Source organism: Glandiceps talaboti, chromosome 12, assembly GCF_964340395.1.
Source record: "Glandiceps talaboti chromosome 12, keGlaTala1.1, whole genome shotgun sequence".
Lineage (NCBI taxonomy): Eukaryota > Metazoa > Hemichordata > Enteropneusta > Spengelidae > Glandiceps > Glandiceps talaboti.
The window spans coordinates 22,560,237-22,581,797 of NC_135560.1; the positions used below are offsets into that span (position 1 = coordinate 22,560,237).

Genomic DNA, 21,561 nt, shown 5'->3' on the forward strand with positions numbered 1-21,561 from the left:
ACTTACTGAGTCTTCTCACTAATTTTTCGTATGGCCGTCATATGTGAAATTGGGTTTTAGTAACTTATTTTGAAAACAAACCCATCAACTGCCTCCTTTTTTTAATTGCTGTAATTCAATGATCGTGTCGCACATTTTTCGGAAACAACACATAGCATAGCAATGCATGTCTTCAACTCCACACACGCCACAAGCAGCATGCAGCACGAACTCTTTTGATGTTTGAGGGCGCATTTGAATGCGGATTCTGTACCACATGCGATTCAATATACACCGCTACACCCTCAAGAGCTGTACAACCATGTGGCGTATTACATTGCTGCGCGCTAGTCGGACATCTGTCAGCTTGAAGCAGTCATTTCAAGTCAGAAAGATGGCAAGCGGCACTGGTTATCTCATAGACGATCCAAAGTATACATGGTTGAAAGACCTTGGCCTACAGAAAGAAAATGATGGAGTGTTTCACGGCCAGTGGCAAGCAAATGGAGAGGTAATTAAATTAGTGTAGCGTACCGCTGTACCGTACGGCTAAGGTTCGATATTTTATTATTCTGGATATGGTCACCTGTGCAAATTGCAATGGTGGGCATTATGATGTACGTCATAATATATAACCGCGTGCGAACCGTCCGATACAACCATTTAACCACCCAGTCAGTCACGTTGTCTTGTCTTGAGTACAATTTACATAACAAAAGTTTACAACTTACACTCTTACAGTTGTTCGAGAGGTATAACATGAACTTAAATTTATTTATTTATTGCGATTTAATGTCAACCTCAAACAGTCAAAGTACCACACAACACTTTTTGAAGAATAACGTGGTGTAGATCAAAACGCGTGTCTTGCCAGTGATTCACTGGTTATACCCTAAGCATAGACCCTGGTCTATGCCCTAAGGGGACGTTTTGAAACTCTATACTCCCCTTTCAATTCGAAGGACAAGCATTCTTTGTTATTCAGATAGTAAGTGCTATGCAGGGGTGCTCAAAATTCCTCAGGACTTGGGCCAAAGAGTTGGTTGAACTTGAAGATGTGTCAGGGCCCTCTGACCCAGTGCCCATCCCCTACCCCATGCAATAAAATTACAATTTTGATTTTTCTATTATTCTGTATTGCAATCCTATTCAATAGAGATAATACTGTATGCTATTCATATCAAAAGATATACCATAAGTTGGTTTCAGAAAATACATACCTGCCCAGGTTTGACCGATTACCTACTGAATAAATAACCTATCACATAAATTACTACAAAACAGTGAAGATAGAGGATTTATGTTACATGTAAAAAAAAAACCTATGAATTCAGTGAACAGTCCACGTTATGTAACACATGCACATAGCAACCAATGAATTTTGTGGATTTTTCATTAAATTTTGTTGTTGATCACAAATGGTCATTTTCTGAATTCAGATACTATATAGCCAGTGTTATTTTTAAAAGTTCAGTTCAGTATTTGTTGTACAAGTCAAGGTCATTGATTATTCTGTGCATGACATAGTCTAGTGTACAGCCTTATAAGTTATACATAGTCTGTATTCAGATGCAGATTATACTTTGTCATATTCCTAAAAAAACCTTCTGAAATATGTTTTATTTAAATACTAATTGTGTGCACATACATAATCTATAGTGTACAATATAATAGTCAGGATGTACAATGCATAATACAGAATGTGCACTACTCACTGAGGATTCGAACACATAAAATATAATGTAGCATATGCACTATCTCCTCAAACGTCCCCTAGTGCAGTGGTTAACCAGACATCCAGGTTAGATGTTCCATAAATGAGGGCGCTCATGAATATTCATAGAAATGAAAGTCTGGTGGGTTAGGACAGTCATCTTGACTTCATAGAACGTCCAGTGCACACCATGTTTAATTCAGTGACAATAGTATTAACCCTTTCATGACTAGAGACAAGTTTTAAATAATATGGGGACCCAATTTATATGAATATTTTCATAATTACAATAATAGTACTTTATTAGGAAGTAACATTTCTTTATATTAATTCCAGTCTAAAATGAAGTTGATATATGCCAAAAACTTACATAAAACAAGAATTTTGTCCAAACAATTTTGGTGGGAATGTTTCAGTATTGAAGGGGTTAAAGATAAATTACAAAAAAAGTCAAGAAGACTCTTGACAGTCTACCATATACATAGTGTCATAGAAACTAAATAATTCCAGACTGTAGAAGACTTGTACAAATTGTGACAGAAGATAAACTATCTAGATAACTGATTTCTGAGGTTGTTGTATAAGAAGTTCATAAATTATCTACAGTGTCGTTTTCATGGAAATGTCTATAATTTAATGACATGTGTTACAATATTAATAAAATCATTTGTATTCATAATATTCATGTTTTCATTGGCAGGGCTTGAATTCAACAGTAGTCCAGGGCACACTAAGACTACTATTACGGTAGTACTAAATATTGTCTCTAGACTACCAACTTAGCAGTAGTCCAGGGCACACATATGTACATGATGTAGACTACTATTAGTATTAAATATTGTATCGAGACTACCAAATTAGCAGTAGTCTAGAACAATAAGCTACTACTAAACATTGTATCTTGATTATCAAATTTATAAGGTTGTATTCTATTACCCCAATGGAAATCAACTGAAAACTACAGCTGAAACAATTCATATGACTAAATCTGACTACCAAACATACATTAAATTCAAACCCTGGTTAGTTAATTTACATATTTGTATTTGTAAAAACCAAAATAAATGTTTATATTAATAAATTTCATGCTTCTACCAGTACTCGTAAATGTCGATTCATGTGCTTACATGTACCAATAATAATGTTGGTTCTTATATAGTGCTTTCCCACCCAGTCTGGGTGCTCAAAGCACTTTATAATTATTACCCCTAAGACTTGGATCTATAGCAGCACAACTGCCCATAATACTTCCTCAACTCCCTGGGGAGCATGCAATCCATTGCAGCCTTTATAAGCGCATAGAATTAGAGCATTCACATTGCAACCTCTATCCTACCAGGTCCCCAATTATACACCTGCGTTGACTAAGGCATCAACTCAGAAACAAATGGCATTGATGGGGCTCGAACCTGCACCCTGCAGATTCCAAGCCGGCTACTCTAACCATTCGCCCATCATGACTTCACTGTTGTACATGAGAGCTTCATTTACATGGTGTACTCATGCGTATTGCCATTCAAATATGGGAAATATATTGATTTGTAAAACAATTTGTATTCGACTTCTACACTTCTTGCATAGGAAAAGTGTGTGTATTGCCATTGAACATAGCATTAAAAAAGTTTTATATGTAGTTCTTTTGTAGTGACCTATCAAATACCACTAATCTGTCATTCTGTGTACATCTTTCAGTACGTTGAAAGTGTGTGTCCAACCAATGGTCTGCCTATTGCCAGAGTTCGACAGGGTACTGTGGAAGACTACAATAAAGCCATTGTCAACTGCAGAGAAGCATGGCAGACTTTTGCTGAGGTAAAGTCAGATAATTTTGGTTTTGAAATTATGAGAGATTAGTTCAAATATGTCAGAATATTAGACCATGTTGTACACCTAACGTCAATTGAATGTATGCCACAGGTCCACTGTACAGAGTACCTACAGTGACAAATACTCTGAGAATACTAAGCTGTGATGTATTGCTTTCCATTATCCAGTGATTCTGATAATGTATACCACAGGTCCACTGTACAGTACCTGCAATGACAAATATTATATATATAGATGTTTATACTGAAGGGAGTAAGCACTCAGGATTAATGATTATTCATAGTTCAACCATGAATATATTATTTCTGATGACTCCCATGATTCATTGGCCGACAGCAAAGATATCCAATTAATCAACTTGATGCTTCTCTCTGAAATCACAAGTAATTGTAGGTGATGCAGATCATAAAATTATTCTCCAGAACCCATAGTTTATAAAAATGCCTTTATTTCCTGGAGTGGCAGTCCCCTTAAATGTACTTATAGCCATATCACTTTTGTGTATAATGTACTGATTCATAATTCATAATTCACAATAAATAAATCTGTCTTTAATACTAAAACTTACTCAAGCTTTACCCCAGTCAAAGTGATTCTAATATGAAGATGACTTATATATCATGCAAAAATTGTTACAGCTAAATTGGTTCATTGCTAAAATGCATACACTCACACTAAACTGTTGTTTCATAGATCCCTGGTCCTCATAGAGGAGAGATTGTTCGTCAGATTGGTCATGCATTAAGAGAAAAGAAACATCTCCTTGGCAAACTGGTAAGTATGCTTACAACTTTTTGTCTTATCATTGCCAGGACAGCCTACAAGACCTCTTCTCACCTATTCATCAGGACAAATACTCACACATTATTTACATCATTCTAACAGTTTGGGATTTACTCATTAACATGAACAACTTTCAGAAATTTCATGAACATTTCGACAAGAAGAAAATAGCAAAGTCTTGAAACGGTGAGGTGGGAACCACAATATAGGATGCATATGTATCAACAACACAGCATTTATTTGTGTGAATGTATAAAGTCTTTGTAAACCTGCATGTGTTTGCTGTATAGTGGTGTTTATGGTGTCCTATTGTGTTTGTACTTCATACCGTATACATACTGTAAAACTGGAAATGTTCGCGTAAGATTTATTTTCGCTAATTTCACTACAAAACAAAAACGCAAAAATAAGTAGTAGCGAAAATATATATTTCTGCATAATGCAATGTACCAGTATGGTTATTAGTGAAAATTAATCTTTGTGAACTACATGAAGACTGTAAAATCGCAAAATTTTCTAGTCGTGAAAATATGCAGGTTTACAGTAATTTATATAATGTAATACAGAGAGTCTTGTTTCTCACCGTAGGAAGCACTAGAAGTTGGTAAGATCTTACCAGAAGGTGAAGGTGAAGTTCAAGAATTTATTGATGTTTGTGACTATGCTGTGGGTTTATCCAGAATGTTTGGAGGAAGAGTCCTTCCTTCAGAGCGTAAGTATGAAAACTTGTCCAACTATATGACTGTGGCACCTGTAGTTGTGACAAGCTAAGTTTCTCCAGCTATATGACAGTGGCATCAGTGGTTTCGACAAGCTAAGCTTCTCTAGCTATATGACAGTGGCATCAGTGGTTTTGACAAGCTAAGCTTCTCTAGCTATATGACAGTGGCATCAGTGGTTTCGACAAGCTAAGCTTCTCTAGCTATATGACAGTGGCATCAGTGGTTTCAACAAGCTAATCTTCTCTAGCTATATCAGTATATGACTGTGGCACCTGTAGTTGTGACAAGCTAAGTTTCTCTAGCTGTATGACAGTGGCATCCGTGGTTTCGACAAGCTAAGCTTCTCTAGTATATGACAGTGGCATCCATGGTTTTGACAAGCTAAGTTTCTCTAGCTGTATGACAGTGGCATCCTTTGTTTTAACAAGCTAAGCTTCTCCGGTATATGACAGCGACATCTGTGGTTTCAACAAGCTAAGCTTCTCCGGTATATGACAGTGACATCTGTGGTTTCAACAAGCTAAACTTCTCCATCTATATGACAGCGACATCTGTGGTTTCAACAAGCTAAACTTCTCCATCTATATGACAGCAGCACCTGTAGTTTCGACAAGCTAAGATATACACAAACAAACCAAAAGTGCTTGTAATAGATCTTATAGGCAAATGGATGATACTAACAGTGCCCGGATTATGCCAATATAATGAAGATATAATAACATTGAAAGTCTCAGAAAATGTACACTGTGTGTGTAATCACATTGATGTCCATTGATAGATTAATGTCAACATTTTACAACAAAATGCTAGTTAGTTTCTGTTGTAGTGTGTTGAAAGTGATCTTGTCAGAGTACCTACCATCTTCTGAACACGCTGTTCAAATCATAGATTCTTCCTTGGAACAATGCAGGATTTTCTTGTGGCAGTTAGAGTACTTAGTCCCATCAACAAAAAAATGATATTGAGACCTCTTATTAGGATGAAAAGTTTTGACCTAGCCTAAAGTCCTACCAGCTCTATAGGATTGAAGAGAGAAAGGTGAAACACTGACATTGAAAACGTGTCATTAAATTTGTTGCAAACTCATTATTGTAAGACATTTTATGACTACAGTTGAACATAATTCTCTAAATAACATACATTACATTTTATGTTGAAGTAACAAGTTTGGCACACAGCATTGAACACATCAGTCTCACATTTTGAAAAGTGTAGTGATAGTTACATAGCAGCTTCTATTTAAAGGTCCCGGCCATGCCCTGATGGAAAATTGGAATCCCCTTGGTGTGGTTGGCATCATTACTGCCTTCAACTTTCCTGTAGCTGTGTATGGATGGAATGCTTCCATTGCAATGGTTTGTGGAAATACCTGTCTCTGGTAAGTGCCTACCATGTGACAGTCTATGACTTGTCTCTGATTAGTACTTACCTTTTCTGTTACTTGTGTCTGGTAAGTACTTAGTGTGTCTGTTACTTGTCTTTGGTACAGTTGTAAGTACTTGCCATATCTGTTACTATTAAGTACTTACCAGAGATAGGCTTTGTCAGACTATCCATTTGCTTGCTTTATCACTAGGTGGCATAGTGGCAATGATGTGATCGTAGAGATAATGTAATTTGTATGCCCCACATCCCTGGTCGTGAGGTCATGCTGTTGACCCCTTGACTTTTGATGTCCACAATCATGTCAATACCACTCTGCCACCTAGTAATAAAACCAGCTAACGGATAGTCAAACAAAGCCAGTCAACTTGAACTTGTAAGTAATTAGACCCCTTAGTCGTGATACAAGAACTATTTATTACTATGTTTTACTAACCTGATGCCATATTTAAGGATAAAGATATGATTGGTCAGTATATCTGCATTCATTTTTGTAGGAAAGGAGCACCTTCTACTCCATTATCTACTATTGCCATCCAGAAGTAAGTATTCATTTGTTTATTGTGTAGTGTTGATTATCTGTAGATTGTTTTCGTTATGAAATGAGCTTTTCTAATTTTCTTTTAAAATCCTGCAACCTTACTTCAAAAAACCATTTCTTCTATTCCAGAATCATGATATCTGTATTAGAAGCAAATAATGTACCTCCAGCTGTGTGTACTCTTGTATCTGCTGGCGCTGATGTAGGGTAAGTCTTCATAAATGGTTATCATAAAGTCACTCAGGGAAAGTCCTGGATTTTAAAATCCACTCCTGGAAAGTTCTTCAGTCCTGGAATTTAAAAAAGACTCCTGGAAAATTCTTTAAAGTCTGGCAATTTCAAACCATGTCCTCCTTGGAAGTAAAAAAAACCCAAAACATTAATTTTGAATTTTAATACTCCTTATTGTAATGTGTGAAATTATCAGCTGTAAAATTTGAAAATTTCCATTGTTTACTCAAGAGAAACACATACAGTAAAGTCTTTGTAATGAAATACTAGTTTTGAGTGTGAAGGATTTGAATATTTTTGTCAGCTTTTTATGCTAAAATAATACAGTGTTTCCTGTAGCTGGTAACCAAAACTGCTTGTTTTCCTGTCTCCTTCCTGCGAACTCTAATATTATTCATTTCTCTATACAGAACTGCCATGGCCAAAGATGAAAGACTACCACTGTTGTCATTCACCGGAAGCACAGCAGTAAGTTTATAATCTCAATTAACCAGGTTTTAAATACCATATAAACACTTGACAGGATTTGCACAATTTTCATATATGTACAGCGTACCCATGTGGCAAAAAATAGACATTATTATTTGTCAAAATGTTGATAGTTGCAATAATTTGCCAACAGGTTGGACAGAAAGTGGGTGTGATGGTCCAAGAGAGATTTGGGAAGTCCATCCTTGAACTTGGAGGCAATAATGCCATTATTGGTAAGTTGTCTTGAATTGTCAAGGGTTCTCCATTCCATTCATATCAAGGTTAAATCTTGAATACATGTTTTGACCAGCATTTTTACACTTAGAACAATGTTTTTAGGGTTCATCATTGTAAAATCATGATACCCCCGAAGGCAAGGATGGAAACAACACTCTTCTTAGAATCCTTAAAATGCCTTCATCAAATTAGTATTAAAATCGTAGTAATAAATTGTGCTTATTACACAACCAAAGGTGTAACTTACAAGTGATGTTTTGCCTGACAGGCTCTCTCAAACTCTCCATTTCCTGGCTTTACCACTTGACGGCATAGTGACAATTATGTGGTCAAAAAGATGGTATAACTGCTATGACCCCAGCAAATAGACAGTTTGACAATGCCTGTCAACCTGAACAGGCAAAATGTTACTCTTAAGACTAAGAAATTAAAGCCATGTTTTATAACAAGAACTGTCAATTCTCCTGAAGTGTATTGCTTAGATTAAGCAGTTAATTTAGTAGGAATAAGGGATCTTTAGGAAAGGAAATTTGTGGTCTGATGATGTTTTTTTGTAGTTTCTCCCTGTGAGAATAATAAAGTATATTGTGTTGTATTCTTCTTAGTTTTGGAAGATGCTGACTTGGACATGGTAGTGACATCAGCATTGTTTGCCTGTGCAGGAACAGCTGGACAGAGATGTACTACAACTAGACGTGTGGTAAGTTTCCGTGTGGTTTTCTCAGTTTCATGATATTTGTGTCAGGAGGGAAGTTAAAAACTGACCGAAAAGTGAAGTGACATTCAAATAACTTGGGTTTTACCTGATAAAAGTGTGTTTGCTATTTGGAAACTCTTGTAGTATGTGGTAAAACTTAGAATTTGATACTTTTGCATGAATTAATCAAATGAAAATGATGTTTTTTTAAAAATTAAAACAAAAAATTTCCTTTTAGATACTGCATGAGTCAGTGTATGATGAAGTTGTAGGTAGATTGACGAAGGCATATGGACAAATCAGAATTGGAGATCCATTGGAAGGTATTTACTAATTTGAATTATGTATACTTTTGTGAGTGTTTGACCTCATACTTTGTCCAACTTTGCTGACTGGGTGACTTTATACTAAACCTGATGTGATCTGTCAAAAATTTGAGAACTTTACTAAATCAAATGGTTCAAAGTTTCCTTCAGACTTTTCAACATTTCTAAGTCATTCAAAGCTTGAAAGTGCAATTGCAGAGTGAAAGTATTGTCAACATGTACAATTTATTAAACTTTTTAAACTTTTAACTGACTTTCAACATGTCCGACCTATCACTTTTAAGATGTTTATAGTGAGAAAAATAGAATTAAGTGTGGTCGCCTTTACCAAAATGTGGTGTTCACTTGTCCCTGACTTTGTAGTGATTCACAACAAAAAGCACTTTTTATCATTGTGACCCTCAACAAAAATGTTTGTCTTCATTTAGAGGACACTATGTGTTGCTATGGTCACCACAGGGAAACATTTAAAGACACATTTGATGTGAGATCTATTGCTGTTAGTTAATAATGATACTGTTTTCAAATTTGTTGTTTCTTGTTCTTTACCCACAGATGGAATTCTGTATGGACCTTTACAAAGCCAACAAGGTGTAGATCTGTATACAAAAACTATAGCTGAGATTAAAGCAGCTGGTGGTTGTATAGAGTGTGGTGGCAATGTAAGTATATGACTGCAGCTGGTGGTTGTGTAGAGTGGTGGCAATGTAAGTATATGACTGCAGCTGGTGGTTGTGTAGAGTGGTGGCAATGTAAGTATATGCCTGTGTCGGTGGTTGTCTAGAGTGTGGTGGCAAAGTAAGTATATGCCTGTAGCTGATGGTTGTATATAGTGTGGTGGCAATGTAAGTATATGACTAGCTGGTGGTTGTATTAGAGTGTGGTGGCAATGTAAGTATATGACTAGCTGGTGGTTGTATTAGAGTGTGGTGGCAATGTAAGTATATGACTAGCTGGTGGTTGTATTAGAGTGTGGTGGCAATGTAAGTATATGCCTGTAGCTGATGGTTGTATATAGTGTGGTGGCAATGTAAGTATATGCCTGTAGCTGATGGTTGTATATAGTGTGGTGGCAATGTAAGTATATGCCTGTAGCTGATGGTTGTATATAGTGTGGTGGCAATGTAAGTATATGCCTGTAGCTGATGGTTGTATATAGTGTGGTGGCAATGTAAGTATATGCCTGCAGCTGGTGGTTGTATAGAGTGTGGTGGCAATGTAAGTATATGACTGCAGCTGGTGGTTGTATAGAGTGTGGTGGCAATGTAAGTATATGCCTGTGTCTGGTGGTTGTATAGAGTGTGGTGGCAATGTAAGTATATGACTGCAGCTGGTGGTTGTATAGAGTGTGGTGGCAATGTAAGTATATGCCTGTGTCTGGTGGTTGTCTAGAGTGTGGTGGCAATGTAAGTATATGCCTGTGTCTGATGGTTGTCTAGAGTGTGGTGGCAATGTAAGTATATGCCTGTAGCTGATGGTTGTATATAGTGTGGTGGCAATGTAAGTATATGACTGCAGCTGGTGGTTGTATAGAGTGGTGGCAATGTAAGTATATGACTACAGCTGGTAATTGTATAGAGTGGTGGCAATGTAAGTATATGACTACAGCTGGTAATTGTATAGAGTGGTGGCAATGTAAGTATATGACTACAGCTGGTAATTGTATAGTGTGGTGACAAAGTAAGTATATGCCTGTAGCTGGTGATTGTATGGAGTGTGGTGGTAATGTAAGTATATGACTGCATCATCATGGTAATTCTTTCTGTATAACATCTGTCTAGTGATGGCCAATGTTTGTTATCTAACACCACACTGAATATAGATGTATAACACTTGTATTTTTCCCTGTATGTGTTGTCTCACAGGTGATTCAAAGGCCAGGATTCTTTGTAGAACCTACCCTTGTATCTGGACTAGCCCATGATTCTGAGCTTGTGACACGTGAGACATTTGTCCCTATCACATACCTTCTTAAGACAAAGGTAAGAGATGCATAATACATGATGGGATGATTTTACTCAGTGAGTGTTTTATTGTAACACACCTAACACATTTTCCATATTGTGATTTGTCAATACACGGTCACATGACCATTTTTGTGGTGTTGAATACAAAGTGATTAATAGTTTTGTTTATATGCTTGTAAAGGCAGAAATAGAAAAACTGATGACAGATGAAACTGTGCATGCAGGAAATATTTTCACAAATTAATTCTAGCCACAGTTATTGGTGAATGGTGTGGGCTTCAGATTCTTGTACCTGCAATACAGCTACCCTTAAAATTCTTAGTCATTTGTCAGCTAAAAAATATTCCTTTTACTAAAATTTTGCAATTTTGCAGTCTTCAACTAGATCTCAAAGACTAATTTTTATGAATTGAATACTAAGTCTGGGATATTGTTTATGTACAAAAAGGCATTTTAGTCACAACTCAATTTTGTGTTTTTGTTTTCCAACGAAATATGCAAAATATGACTTTAGCAAAAAATTGTGGATTTACAGTATATGCTGTATGACATGGTGGATATAATATCTATTATCAGGATGTATAATATTAATACCATACATTGTATTCCCACTTTGTTCAGTCTTTAGATGAAGCTATCAGTATGAACAATGGAGTCAAACAAGGTCTTTCCAGTAGTTTGTTTACCAAAGATGTGACAAGAGTCTTCAAGTGGTTGGGGTATGTTGATTCTCTATATTTGTAGACTTTAGTATTTCTCCATGTTATACAGTACATTGTGATGAAGTGTATTTTGCTAAGGTTTTAGAACCCTAGTAAGAGAAAGGTGGAAATCTGGTAAAATTTGCACAGAGTTCCATACCTTGTACATTGTACCATAATTTTTGGCTAACCATACTTTGTACCCAGGCATTGGTGTTATGTTTTGACTGAGTTATTAATGAGGGCATCAACCATCAAGAGAAGAATCATGAAGACACATGTATGAGCTATATATCAAAAGTACTGCTCAGGGCTAATATTGACCACTGATTAACATGTTCAATGTCTAATTATTGGTATTTTAACAATTCTCAGCAAATATTATTGTCTGATCGAAAAATGATAATCAAGTTACAACTAGTACAGTTTTAACATGGTGACAGATTCAAAACTGAGCCTTCGGTCAAAATTTAAACTTACCACTACATAGAAATAAAATTGACCACTAATTAACAGATTCATTGTCTTTTTACAAGTACCTAAACAATTTTTAGTGAATATATCTTTCGTTATTTGATGAAAGCTAAACCAGCATCTGACATTCTTGATTGACAGACCTAAAGGATCAGACTGTGGTATAATTAATGTCAATATTCCAACCAGTGGAGCTGAAATTGGTGGAGCATTTGGTATGTTTATCTCTCATTATACATTTCTTTGCATTTAGTATCATTAAACTTAAGATGTTGTGTCAAAATAATTCTTTTTGTCCAAATGCAATAGTAGGTTGATCTTTTTTCATAGACTAAAGTATGCAGTAAAAAATTTCAGAAAAACTATTTCCAAGTTTGTATTTCAAACAAATTGTTTGAAGTTATCTTCAAATGAAAATCTATCTCGTATCTGTGTTGGTAAATGTGTTTTTAATACATTCATTTCATGTTTGAAGTATTGAAAAGCATATTTACAGTGAAAAATTATGACTTTAACCAATTTCAGTCATATGCATATGTTTCTATGCTACATGTAATAACAGTGAGAATGTAGATTTTATATCCTAGTAATTTCCCAATCCCAAATCTCCCAATTTGAGGAGAAAACATTTCTGCAATTGAAATTTCCCACCACTGAGGGCGCTGTTTGAAAATGTAGCATTCCATCAACCATGAATGATTTATCTTTTAGCTTATGTAACCACTACTTTCTACATTGCTACTGTTTAGCAAGTGGTTATATCAGCACAAACAATGACGAATCTTTCAATTCAAACTTTGTCATCTGTATTTTATCTTGAAATAATGAAAGTGAAAGAAAAAAAAATATGCTGCAAACTGAGCACCTTTATGCAAGAATAACAAACCAATTTTTTTTGTGATTTAAAATGAAATGTTCCACGCCTCATTTTAACCTTCAAATATTTCAAACATTTTCTGTGTGTGTGTGTGTGTGTGTGCGTGCGTGCGTGCCTGTGTGTGTGTGTGTGTGTTTCTTGTCAACTAATAACTAGTTTTAGCATGTTGACACTAAGCCATATCTAGATTACAGACTGTCTGCTGTAACATTTATATTTTACCCAACCAGCAACCTATAATAAACATTATAAAAAGGTGTACTTTTAAATTCAAATTGTTCAAAGTCTAGTTAGTAACTACCACATGATATTTTTCTAATCGTCTAATTTACATCTATTTGATGTGAATATTCTAACTGACATTACACTTCATCAGGTGGCGAGAAGCATACTGGAGGTGGCAGAGAGTCAGGTAGTGATTCCTGGAAGCAGTATATGAGAAGAGCCACATGGTAAGTCATGGTTAGCCAATCAGAATGGACTATTCTCAATTTTAACCAATCAAAGTCTCAATATGCAAATTTGAATGATCAGTCCTCATCCAATCAGAATGGACTGTTTGCATTTTAACCAATCATACCTTGGATATGTAAATTCTTTAATGGCAAGGTTATTTCGCAAGATGGCTGCCTCTAGTACAGTTTCACAAACACTTGCAGCATACCAGAATTTAGTTGTGGATATAATTGTTATGATGAAAGAAAAGCGAGACTTGCAGAGAAGAAATATTATGAGTTTATGTTAATGAGTCCCTCTTCATAAAATATTCACATTTTATGATTTTGGTAACACTGAGAAATAACATCAAATTTGAACTATATACCTTCACAATCACATGACTGTATTTGACCAATCAACTCAAAGCATAATATATTGCAGATGTAATGGAAGAGTTCACAGTTACACTAATGTGAAACATTGTCTCTAATTCTGCAACCTTTGACCTTAATTTCATCTTTGTTTGTTTGTTTGACAGCACCATTAACTACAGTAAGGATCTCCCATTGTCCCAAGGCATCAAATTTGAATAAATCAAGGAATAATTCAACGCACTGAAGACAGCAGTTTGTTCTACAGACAACATTTATTTCACAAGTCGCAGATAAAACATGCTATATTTAAGGTTGGCCGATGACATGAACATGTCGTTACCATAGTAACCATAAAGTTTAAGGAAGCTGGTTAATATCTCCGTTTTGAATGGGTTTTACTTTAATTTTTATTGTTTGTTCAGATGTTCCGCATGTATGTACTCTGTATTTTATTCTCAATAGTGTAACTATATATATATAGTTCTCCCATGCATGGACCAAGTTCATGACAAGGATGAAATAAATGGTGCTCTCTTTTACATTTCTTTTGAAGAATGCTTAAAGAAGCCAGTGATGGTCTATTTTTTTATTATGAATATCAGATCCTTGCATATGAATGTGTCAATTGAACAAATTATATTGAGGAAGAAATATATTTTCAAAATCAAATGACATAGTAATTTTTGGGATTTGGAAATTCTGATGTGTTTTGTGCTGCCGTGATTTTCAAGAAATGGGACATCAAATTATGGTCTAATCTGTTTACAGTTTTGCGATGGTTACCATGATAACATTGGATTTGGAATACTTCAAGCATACTCTCTACATTAAATACCTAATCTGCCTTTTAATAAGATTAAGATGTCGATATCAAATTTTTGTCAAACAGATATGTTTTCATAGTCTAGTGTAGGCAATAAATAAAGAAGTAAAGTTTGGTAAACTTGTGTCTTTGATTTCGTCATGGCCCTCACAATAGCAAGCCATGCCTTGTGTGTGTGGGGGGTGGGGGTGGGGGTGAGCAGAATGGGATATATACAGATCAAGGAGAGGGGAAGGGTTGTAATGGCTCTCATATAATCAAGATATACCTTATATAGAGAGTTGGGGGGGGGGGGGGGGTACTTGCCATCATACTAGCAATAGGTGCTCTGTAGAGTGAGCAGAATGAGATTTATGTCAGGTGGGGGGGGGGGGTTGAGGCCATAGTTCAGAGGTATATGTGTATCAGATTGCAAAGCATTTAAGAAGTGTGAGCAGATATATATCAGAGAGAGAGGAGAGAGTCAATTAATTTCAACTTGCATGCACAATATATATTCAAACTTGGTACAAAGACAACACATTGATATACTTGTTAGCATGCAACCTTTGAGTTGGGCTGTAAGATAATACAACATTCATGCCATGATATCAGCAACCACTCAGGATCCTCATAGGTCTTAACAACACGATGTATCTTACAGTCTGCCATTGAGTCAGTTTCAAAGCACCATGTCCACAAATTTACCTACGAAAGTTGTCCATCAATTGGCATACCCCTATTGACAATATGAGCAGTGTTATAGCTCATGGCTAGTCTAATATGGCAAGTCTATTAGCATAAATGTCGTTTACATGTATATTCATAAATATAATGTCATTGAATAATAACCATGTGTTCAGAATAATACTCTACTGATTTATTTTTAGCCCCAGATTTCATCAGTTGTATTGTTATTTCATCCACTTGGTCATGGCAGATGGTCCCACTATATAATCATCTTTATTTATTGGCAACTTGCCAGATACTTCTAAATCAACATTACTAGTCCAACATCGTTTATGATTAAATGCCAATGTAGGATATTTAATATCGGATTACAGTTTGACTGAAATATAGAAAAAGTTGTAAATATGCCTCACAAAAAATAAATTTGGTGTTACTTTCTTCAAGAAAACTCAGGGTGACTGTATAAACTTTTAAAACAAAGGTCAAAATGTGATCAAAATCAAGCCATTTTAGAATCCAATATGGCCACTCAATAGTGTGTTAACTCTATGAGAAATTAAAAGATTGTCAATTTCCTTAAAAACAAGAAGATGTTTCAGATCCCTATATCTCCATCGATAAGATAGTGGTAATCAGATACCAGGGGTTTCAGATCCCTATATCTCCATCGATAAGATAGTGGTAATCAGAGACCAGGGGTTTCAGATCCCTATATCTCCATCGATAAGATAGTGGTAATCAGAGACCAGGGGTTTCAGATCCCTATATTTCCACCGATAAGATAGTGGTAATCAGATACCAGGGGTTTCAGATCCCTATATCTCCATCGATATGATAGTGGCAATCAGATACCGGGGGGTTTCAGATCCCTATATCTCTATCGATAAGATAGTGGTAATCAGATACCAGGGGTTTCAGATCCCTATATTTCCAACGATAAGATAGTGGTAATCAGATACCAGGGGTTTCAGATCCCTATATCTCCATCGATATGATAGTGGCAATCAGATACCGGGGGGTTTCAGATCCCTATATCTCTATCGATAAGATAGTGGTAATCAGAGACCAGGGGTTTCAGATCCCTATATCTCCATCGATAAGATAGTGGTAATCAGAGACCAGGGGTTTCAGATCCCTATATCTCCACCGATAAGATAGTGGTAATCAGATACCAGGAGTTTCAGATCCCTTTATCTCCATCGATAAGATAGTGGTAATCAGATACGGGGGGGGGGGGGGTCAGATCCCTTTATCTCCATCGATAAGATAGTGGTAATCAGAGACCAGGGGTTTCAGATCCCTATATCTCCATCGATAAGATAGTGGTAATCAGAGACCAGGGGTTTCAGATCCCTATATTTCCACCGATAAGATAGTGGTAATCAGATACCAGGGGTTTCAGATCCCTATATCTCCATCGATATGATAGTGGCAATCAGATACCGGGGGGTTTCAGATCCCTTTATCTCCATCGATAAGATAGTGGTAATCAGATACGGGGGGGGGGGGGGGTCAGATCCCTTTATCTCCATCGATAAGATAGTGGTAATCAGAGACCAGGGGTTTCAGATCCCTACATCTCCACCGATAAGATAGTGGCAATCAGATACCAGGGGTTTCAGATCCCTATATCTCCATCGATAAGATAGTGGCAATCAGATACCAGGGGTTTCAGATCCCTATATCTCCATCGATAAGATAGTGATAGTCAGAGACGGGAGTTTCAGATCCAAATATCTCCACCGATAAGATAGTGGTAAACAGAGACCAGGGGTTTCAGATCCCTATATCTCCATCGATAAGATAGTGGTAATCAGATACCAGGGGTTTCAGATCCCTATATCTCCGTCGATAAGATAGTGATAGTCAGAGACGGGAGTTTCAGATCCAAATATCTCCACCGATAAGATAGTGGTAAACAGAGACCAGGGGTTTCAGATCCCTATATCTCCATCGATAAGATAGTGGTAATCAGATACCAGGGGTTTCAGATCCCTATATCTCCATCGATAAGATAGTGGCAATCAGATACCAGGGGTTTCAGATCCCTATATCTCCACCGATAAGATAGTGGTAATCAGATACCAGGGGTTTCAGATCCCTATATCTCCATCGATAAGATAGTGGTAATCAGATACCAGGGGTTTCAGATCCCTATCTCTCCATCGATAAGATAGTGGTAATCAGAGACCAGGGGTTTCAGATCCCTATATCTCTATCGATAAGATAGTGGCAATCAGATACTGAGGGTTTCAGATCCCTATATCTCCATCGATAAGATAGTGGTAATCAGAGACCAGGGATTTCAGATCCCTATATCTCCATCGATAAGACAGTGGTAATCAGAGAACAGGGGTTTCATATATTGCGCAAATCGACAATGTAAAACGTAAAAACTAGTTATACATGGACTTGTATCTGTACTTGGGGAAAACATTGTTACATGTAAATTATAAGTAGCATGGGATGGAGCGTGTGATGAAAATTTTACCCAGTATAGTAGCGATACTTGTATTTCTGCTTTCAGCTACGGCTACAACCCTTCTTTTACACAGAGATTTCTGATTTGGCGAAGCACTTCATCAACCAAGAATTGTTGAACCTTTTGTATTTTTTTCGGAATCCCGTTACTGATGGGGTTTTTTGTAGCTGAAATTTTAATACCTGTGCTATGGGTCCTCTTACATATTCAAATATAAGCCTTATATGAGGAAATCGTCATTTCTTTCAGTTAAATATTAATCTTGAAGTTAATTATATAAAATCGGTACGTTGTGTTGTGTTGTGTTGTCAAAAATATAGATTTAGTGGCAGCTGAATATATGACTTGCCTGGTTGGTTCTCAATTCAGCTGAATAAAGGAAAATATAGTTGTTCGTGTGAACAGAACAAACGTAGGTTCTATTTTTAATTTTTATTTATAATTTTTTTTTTTGGGGGGGGGGGTGAGACATTTTGAACAACTCTGTGTAGAAAATTAACGGTTCGCAGTGTTACAATAAACAAAAAACGTTATTAATTGTAATTTATTGTGACTTGCTGAGTTCTAATGATTCATAAACACTGTGACTCCTGGAACTCATTTTGTTGTCTTTCAGTAAAACAATACATACTCTTTCATAAAATTAACTTAAAATTCCTTCGAAATAAGGAATTTACGAAATAAAGTTATCATTTTTAAGTGAAACAGATTACCTTTGGGTGTGATTCTGAAATTCATAGGTTAGCGATTGAACAGTAATATCTGTTAAAACGCCTACTGTGTTATTTTAATACTCATTTAGGTTGGTATGTTTTTCTGAAACAAAACTAATACTGATATGTAGTTGAAACTTAATCATTTCTCATCTAATGTTTGTGACATTCTTTGCAAAGTTAACAGGTAGTCTTAACATAAGTTCTTATAATAAGTAAGTTCGTTTTAATTAACATTTTCAGGTAATATTTGTACTAGACCTTCTAAAAAAACGTAAATGTAGAAAATTTTTGCAATAGATATGCATATATATTGTCTTCTAAAAAAACATCCCGGTGATCAAAATATAAAATTTGACTTCTCCACATGAGAGGTAAATTATATAGCGAGGAAAATGAAGATAACTTAGTAAGTTAGTATATTATCATAGTTTTACTGTATTCACTCCAGATACGTGCATATCACATTCAGGGCAGTCTGTCAAATTGATATTATGTTGTAAATTATTTGAGGACAGGATAGTGGTGTTGTACGTGTTGTCCCATCACTCGGACTTAGTATAAGAAACATATATAGGGTTTAAAATATAGGTTATTTCAATACAATTATTAGAAGTAGTTTATTGAATTTAACGCGACTTGTACACATACAGGTGGCGCAATTCCCAACTAGGCGATGTAAAGGGAATCTCCTAATTAAAGAAACAAGCACACTCAAGCGATGGATTGACACGAAACTAGTGTGAGAATAAACAGCTTTATTTACACCAATACTAACATAGTACAAGTTGAACAACTTGACCTGAAATGTATCCACACTAGTTTCACAATACGTTTATTTCACTATCCTTCGGTGATATTTCCTTCTAATTAAAATAACATCCAATTGAAAATCCTATTTTACCATTTCTTTCTATCTATCTTCTCCTCTAACAAAACACAAAATACAAACAGAGTGCCTGATTCCGTCCTTTCGCTGAATTTATACCACTCAAATGTTGCAAATACATGATACGACGCCGTTGATCGGAGCTTCGACCGGAGAAGAGTGAGCACTCTCTCTCTCTCTCTCTCTCATGTCTTACCGCACCATACGGTCATTGTTTACCGACTTTGAATACACCAACTAATCAAATTTCGCCATGTTTGGATGTCAACAAACTAATTAGATAATATTATATTCCAGATGTACATTCGGCACTATTCAGTTACTACTAACAATCTAGATTTTACTGCGATTTAGCTTACACGTCCTACTGTACACTTCAGCAGACAAACAGAGATACGGACAGCTAAGTTTTATTTTTTACGGACAAGTAGAAGTTTAGGCATGCACTCTACACGTGTAATGGCTTGTTTCTTCTGAAAAATAACAAAATCAAGGCAAAAAAGTGACAAAAAACGACTTGTGGTTCATTAACGTCACTATCATATATATCTTCAATCTGTTTGTGGCCTGGAGATCGATCCAGAGTGTACAAATACTGTACATGTTAACTTCAGAGATACATGTACTAAATCAATTCTCATATCAAGTTCCCCACTAGAATAATGGTGTCGTGTTGGGAATATAACTTTCCTTGTTTCTTAAATTCTCAGAATCTTAGATATTCATATTGTCGTTGATCTTGGTCTGTACTTTGATTGGAATTTGTTGTTTCGTCTCCATGTCTGAACCTGGATAAAAGATCTATCACCGAACGACACAGACGATAGGCGTCGACCGAACCTTGCATCGTCACCACCACGTACACAATAACAGCTGAAAAGATCACGAAAACATTCACGAAAATTCCTGACAAAGATAGCGTACAGAACTGGATTGATGAGTGCATTTAGCCCTCCCATCCAAGTTGCAATGACTATTACAGTAAAACCGTTTCTCTCAAACATCCCAAAATAAACGAAATAAGTTTGAACATAAAAATAACTCGAATAACAGAGAAGGAAGGCAATCACAGCACAACCTAGCATTTTGATTACGTTCTTTTTGTTACGATCCCTTTTCTGTAATTGTAAATCATGTCCGGACTTCCCCCAAAGATGTACAGCAATTTTGATATACAGTACAGTTGTGATGAAGAGAGTAGATGCGTAGACCAGGATGAAGACACTGACAGCATACGCATGCGCGTAAACAGGATCCTGGTTGCGTTGCTTCGACAAACAATAATTTACGTGGTAGTTGAAACCATCGGGTGTTGTACAGTTCACTTCACTTACTGATCCAAACAGAACACATCTTCCCAAGGCTAGAATTAGTGATGTAGTCCAAATAAAAACGATGATAGCTTTTGCCCTAGATGGAGTTCTGAAAAGTCTGGTCTGTATGGGATAAAATACGCAACACCACCTCTCAATGCTCAGTGACAGCAACGTTAGCACTGATGCTGTAACGAATAAACCACAAACAAAAAACGCTGCCGTGCATACGGGTCCGCTGAAAAAGTTGTTGGTGAATTCTCCGGGTACTAAGAATTGCAACATAACGAGCGGGCACTCCAATAATACCACCAATAGATCAGAGATTGCCAAATTGACGATGTAGATGTTCATGGCTGTTCGCATATGTTTGTATCGTGCCACAGAAGTGATCACGGCTAAGTTCCCAATTATAGCAAGCACTATGACCAACAGATATGCAACCATGTAACTTCGTCTAACCCATGGTAACACTACAACATCTTCTACTACGCGGTTATATTCTTCAGGTGACGATGTGTCTTCCTCCTCGACAGGATCCAAAATGCTGAAATTTGTGTAGCAACAGTAACTTGAGTCGCAAACCATCCCCGGTCTGTACTGACACTATATAATAAAAGTGTTATCGTTGACTAGCGAGTGTTGAGTTACTTTATCAAAGTTCGAATCTGTAGAAATCGGGAAAACACATGTTTTTGCAATGCTTTGCGCTTCGCTTGACCATGAAAGTTCACCGTGTAACGAAGTCGACTATCTATACCCGCAGCACTTTGTACGAACGCTGGTACATGTATATGTTTAAGTTGGCGTCAACAGCTTTGAAGTAAAGTTATAAACATTTGACGATGTACATGGCCTAGCAGATCTCCCAATTTACGTGCGATTAACTGGATAACCTGTTCATTTATAGTGTTACATGTGTACATATAT

At 36.4% G+C, this 21,561-nt stretch overlaps 1 protein-coding gene across 1 annotated transcript; it reads left to right on the forward strand.

Moving 5' to 3' along the window:
• The first annotated feature begins 258 nt into the window (after window positions 1-258).
• LOC144443226 (alpha-aminoadipic semialdehyde dehydrogenase-like) lies at window positions 259-14,652 on the forward strand. Its single transcript, XM_078132641.1, has 17 exons — window positions 259-490; window positions 3,386-3,505; window positions 4,214-4,294; window positions 4,892-5,015; window positions 6,271-6,403; window positions 6,906-6,950; window positions 7,079-7,156; window positions 7,591-7,648; window positions 7,803-7,884; window positions 8,494-8,588; window positions 8,824-8,908; window positions 9,467-9,573; window positions 10,777-10,893; window positions 11,500-11,597; window positions 12,195-12,268; window positions 13,307-13,382; window positions 13,907-14,652. Exons 1-17 carry the CDS (start codon window positions 302-304, stop codon window positions 13,959-13,961), a joined length of 1,617 nt encoding a protein of 538 aa, XP_077988767.1. The 5' UTR covers window positions 259-301; the 3' UTR covers window positions 13,962-14,652.
• Window positions 14,653-21,561: the final 6,909 nt, after the last annotated feature.

Coding starts and splice junctions, on each gene's coding strand:
- LOC144443226 (XM_078132641.1), top strand. CDS start 302: ATGTGGCGTATTACATTGCTGCGCGCTAGTCGGACATCTGTCAGCTTG. Junction 491..3,385: donor AGTGGCAAGCAAATGGAGAG/GTAATTAAATTA, acceptor TACATCTTTCAG/TACGTTGAAAGTGTGTGTCC. Junction 5,016..6,270: donor AAGAGTCCTTCCTTCAGAGC/GTAAGTATGAAA, acceptor TTCTATTTAAAG/GTCCCGGCCATGCCCTGATG.